The 5,088-nt window shown below is 52.1% G+C and overlaps 1 protein-coding gene across 6 annotated transcripts; it reads right to left on the reverse strand.

The window, feature by feature from the left end:
* Positions 1-243: 243 nt before the first annotated feature.
* On the reverse strand, positions 244-2,780 carry LOC120966649 (uncharacterized). 6 transcript variants are annotated; one of them, XM_073502536.1, is made up of 4 exons: positions 2,646-2,780; positions 1,209-1,280; positions 837-1,095; positions 244-744 (listed from the first exon to the last, which is right to left on the reverse strand). In XM_073502536.1, the coding sequence occupies exons 2-4, from the start codon at positions 1,269-1,271 to the stop codon at positions 419-421; spliced, it is 648 nt and encodes a 215-aa protein (XP_073358637.1). In that variant the 5' UTR covers positions 1,272-1,280; positions 2,646-2,780; the 3' UTR covers positions 244-418. The 6 variants fall into 6 exon arrangements, with proteins under 6 accessions (XP_073358637.1, XP_040248934.1, XP_073358636.1 ...); XM_040393000.3 differs by having other exon boundaries at positions 837-1,119; XM_073502535.1 differs by lacking the exon at positions 2,646-2,780 and adding an exon at positions 1,611-1,821.
* Positions 2,781-5,088: the final 2,308 nt, after the last annotated feature.

Consider the following 5,088-nt stretch of genomic DNA (forward strand, 5'->3'; position numbering starts at 1 on the left):
GTAGGCCACATTTGATGATGTTACGTGGAGGTCTCCCATTTTTTTGAATTTTTTTTGAATTTTTTACGATGTTTTCAAAAACCGGCCGATTTCGTCGCGGCGGCCGTCCGTGGCTAGGGTTTGAGTCATGTTTTTAGCATTCAAAAAATGAAACTTATATTGTTTCATACATGAGCATGCACAAAAACCCATAATTTTATCTTTCATCCATGAGTATGCATAAAAAATTTGAATTCCCATCAATTACCAAACTGAATATTTATAATTAAGAAATTGACATGTTTAGATGGCACTATCATACAGCATCCATGAGCATGCACAAAATTAAACCTGACATACTTAACATTGACATGTTCAGATTACACTAACAAGCTTAAACCTAACATGCTTAACATTGCCACTTCATTTCTTAACATCTTCACTCCTCCTTCTTCTCCTTCATCAACCTGATGCGCTCAGAGTGGCGAATCCCAACGCGGATGTACTCCTCTACCACAATTGGCATGGTCCTGTCGCCAAGCTGTGGGATTGCAGGCGCCACCACCATGACGAGGTCATTGTCAGGCACCACCATTGCGAGGTCATCATTAGGCACCACAATCGCGAGGTCGTCGTCAGCCACCACCATAGCAGGGTCATCGTCAGCCACCACCATAGCAAGGTCGTCATCCGCCACCACCATAGCAGGGTCGTCGTTAGCCAGAATAGGCTGCTCCTCGTCATCCCCGCTGCTGCTCCCATTGCCTGGCCAAATGCAACAAAGTGTGAACATGGTGTTGTCGTCGTGCAGGTAGAGGAAGCCAAAAGGACAGGAAGAAGAGAGGCAGAGAGCTTACTGGCATCGTCGTCGTGCTGGTAGTACATGCGGCACATGGTGTTGTCGAACATCTTCACGGTGAACATGGCGTCGCCATCGTAGCGGAAGACAAGGAAGTGCCCGAGCTGTAGCTCATGGGCGCGGGCGAACTGCTCCCAGCCGGGCCCTAGGTACATGTGGCCTTCACCATCGAACACCACCAACACGTCCCACAGCCTGCGAAGCCCGCTGCCGGCCTCCCGCAGCTTCACTTTGTGGGGCTCACGGCCGGTGAGCATCTTCGCAAAATTGTCAGGCAGCCTCTGCAGCGAGGCTCAAGCAGTGGTTAATTGTGCCAATCAAGCACTAGACAGCAGAGTGATGATAAAGAAATGAGTGATGATAAATATACCTGCCTACTGCAAGATTTTTCAATTACGATCTCGAAGAACTCGAAACCTTCCAAGCCAGCCATCTCACTTCTCTGAAAAGCAGCATTGTAAATTAAACAACAAGTTACCATAAACAGGACTGGACATAAATAGGAAACAAGCGCTTCAAAAAAGTAGAATATCAACATTTCAGGTAACCACAACAAGAATAACAACAGCAACAGCAACATCAAAATATTGTTTCTGGACATTGGCACCAAATCAATACAAACACTGAATTAACATGCACAAATATACTACAATCAATATATAACAGCCAACATTTCAATCCATGGACACCAAATGACAGAAAAGGTGTTAAGGCACATGTTCAGAAACCATCAAATTTGGACAGATATGTTCATAAGTGGAGATATATATACGTTTACTTCAGAAACCATCAAATTTGGACAGATATGTTCATAAGTGGAGATATATGGACATCAACCATCAAATTTCTAACATCTCCAGTTTACTTCAGAAACTGAACCACACAAATCATCGAAAGAAACAGAAAACAATCTCAATGTTCAGTCATACTGCACAAATATTCAATCTCAATCTCAATGGCAAAACAATTTGCTACTATAAAAGGACCATATCTGCCCATGTCTACTCTAAAAGGCATATCTGCCCATATCTATAAATGAACATATCTATATCTATAAATGAACATATCTGCCCATATCTAATATCTATAAATGGGCAGACATGTAGATATGGCAGATATCTACATATCTAATCCAACATATGGGCAGATATCTGCATGAACATATCTATATCTATAAATGAACATATATGAACATATCTGCCCCTTTGCATATCTATAAATGAACCATATGGGAAGATATGAGTCTGATCTTACTAGTGTCAGAGCCAAGTTGGATATTTACTACATGTGTTTGTCAAGGCCTGTATTTGGAATACTACTATAAATGGCAATGGCCTCATTTTGCTACTACTTTATCTTGGCAAAAACAAGGACATTTCTGATGGCAAAAACATCAACAGCACTCTGTTTTCTTCTTCTACTCATTCCATATTTTGCTAGCACCAAAAACATCAACATCAACAGGGCCTCAATAGTAGATAAGAAACCTAATCTATCTACTTTAACTAATTTGAACCATATCATATTTTGCTACTAAGTTAAGAGGAAGGATTCAAATCATATTTTGCTAGGTCAGTCAGCTTAGTTGTGGGCTTTCAAATTATCTAACCCAAATTTCCAAACGAACCCTAATCCAAGGCCAGAACAACACCACCCCACCCACTCCCCCCTCCATTCGAATCAAACCCTAACCGAATCTAATCCCTAATCCATTCAAACCCTAATCGAATCCAGTAAACAGCAGCAGAAAACCCTAACCTATCAGAAGAGGAAGGAGTTGCAGGAGAGGAAGGAAGCGGATTCAAACCTCCAGCGGTCGGCGGCGGCGGTCGCAGAGAGGAAGGAGATGAGCTGCGGCGGCGGCGATGACGACAGAGAGGAAGGAGATGCGGGAGAGGAAGGAAAAGAATGGGGAAATGAGAGGAGGAGGGTCCACTTGTCAGTTGCGGGAGAGGAGGGTCCACTTGTTTGAGAGACAACCACTCTCTCCAACACATGTAGTTTCGTTCGGGTACATAACCAACAGTCTCTTCCTAGCTCAGTGGTAGTGGACGTGTTGAAACAAGCCCTCGGTCGTGGGTTCGAGCCCCCGCTGGCGCATATTTTTTGCTCGTGCGCATATTTTTTGGTAGCTTGGGTAGAGTAGAAAAATGGCCCACTTGTCAGCGAGTGGGTCGGGTGGCCCACTTGTCAGCGAGGTGTGTGTCGGAGTAAATGGCCACGGGTAGCCTCACCGACTGCCCCTGGTTCTTCTGAAAAAATTATCAGGCCTTCGGGCCTCCAAGCACTCTGAGCATTGGGCCGCCTTCCCTGGCCGGCTACCACTAAAGCCGACTCCCGGAAGGCGACCCAGCCTCACCAACTCCTCCCTAGGACGACTACGGGGTGGCCGACTCCAAGAAGCCGGCCAAGATAGACGCCGACTCCTAGGAGCCGGCCAAGACCACAACCACTCCAAACCACTCCCACATAACGGCGACGTGACGGGGTGTGGCCACAGTGCGGCCCACTACCCCCGAAGCCCGAGGCGGGCGTGGCTACAGGAGGCCGTACGGGACGGACGTCTCTCGTGCGGCTCGGCACTGTAGCCATGTTGGCCTCGACGTCACCCACGACCGACTCCCGTACGGCCCGCGGGCGGCGGGCCCCTTCGGCCAGAGAGAGGCGTGAAGGCGGCCCGGCCTTTCCCAGTCGGCCAAGAGCGTAGCCGGCCTCCAGAAGCCGGCTACTCCCTTCCTCGAAGCAGGAGCCCCATTAAGGAGACAAGACGAGGTAAGGCTACAGTGATAGCCCCCGAGGCAGCCCACTGTAGCCACGCTTACCTCGACAAAGCCCTCGTCATCACAGGCGAGGCTACAGTAAGCAGCCGCCGACAAGACCCTATGCGGTGGGGCCGGCCTGTCGACCGAGTAGCCGGCAGCCGGCGGGACCCACAAGCCGGCGGGACCCAGCAGCCGGCGGAGAAGCCGGCGAGCGTAGACACTGACGGCTGGGGCCAGAGCCCAGCCGGATTACCATTGTACCCCCGGGGGGTAGGCCTATATAAACCCCCCAGAGCACCCATGCAAAGGGTTCGCACCTAAGCATAGTTGGCCTCTGAGCATAGAGTGGCCTTCTTAGCATAACACACACACCATAGATAGAGAGAAGCAAGAGCTAGCCTTGTTCTTCGTCTCCCTTGATCTCAACAGCTCTAGGAGCGATTGTAGCTACCTCTTATCGATCTAGTGATCATGCGGAGACCCCGCAGAGCAGGACTAGGGGTGTTATCTCCTCGGAGAGCCCCGAACCTGGGTAAGATTCGCCGGCATGCATGTCTTCGCCTCATCCCGTTTCCAGGCACCGGCGACGTTTTATTGGCTCCCACAATGATAAGCCATCCCTTGGCATATGTCGCACCAACCACCCGACATTTGGCGCCCACCGTGGGGCCAGGTGCACCGTCGTCCGGAGACCTGTTCTGGACGGGAACCCTCTTCCTCCCCCGCGAGCGCAGCCAGCCTGCTGCGCCCGATGGCGTTTGCCTCGACGCGCTGCAAGGCGTCGACGACGCCTGCGCAGCGAGCCGCCTCGCCGATCTGCTCGGCGAGACTCGCATCTCCGACGAGCCTGCGTCCGACGCAGGCACCGACTACCCCGAGAGCCGCCTCGCCAGCCTCCTCGACCAACTTCGCGTCTCCAGCGAGCCTGCTGCGGACATGGAGTCTGTCGGCTCCACCGACCCGATGCTCATCGACTCCGACACCGCGTCGCTTGACGCCTACCCCTCCGACGTGGTGGTCTTCGACGACCCCATCCCTCGAGCTGACAGCGGCAGCAGCGCTGTCACCAAAGTGCTGGTCATCAGCCACGTCTCCAACTCGGGTGAGAATGCCCGCGACGCTCAGCAAGCGGCGATGCACGACCTCTCCGTCCCCATCCCGGCCGACGCCGACGCCGAGACCCTGGAGGCACGCCGCCTTGCCCTCATCGCGGAGGGCCAAAAGATAGCCTCGATGAGACGCCTCACCGAGGCCCACCAGCGCGAAATCGACCGCGCCGCCTTCGGCACGCCGCCACCTAGCGGCCCGAGCCGAGCCGGCTTCGTCCAGAAGCGCGGCGCAGCCGTTGCCAGCATGCTGGGCGCAGATTGCCCCGTCTACGCCACCCCGCTCGAGAATCTGCGAGCCGCTCAGGCGGCTGCAGAGGAGCTCAATGGGCTGGGAGCCGACGAGCTCCCCTACATGACAAGACGGATCCAGCAGCTGATC

Source organism: Aegilops tauschii, chromosome 6 (assembly GCF_002575655.3).
Source record: "Aegilops tauschii subsp. strangulata cultivar AL8/78 chromosome 6, Aet v6.0, whole genome shotgun sequence".
Taxonomy (NCBI): domain Eukaryota; kingdom Viridiplantae; phylum Streptophyta; class Magnoliopsida; order Poales; family Poaceae; genus Aegilops; species Aegilops tauschii.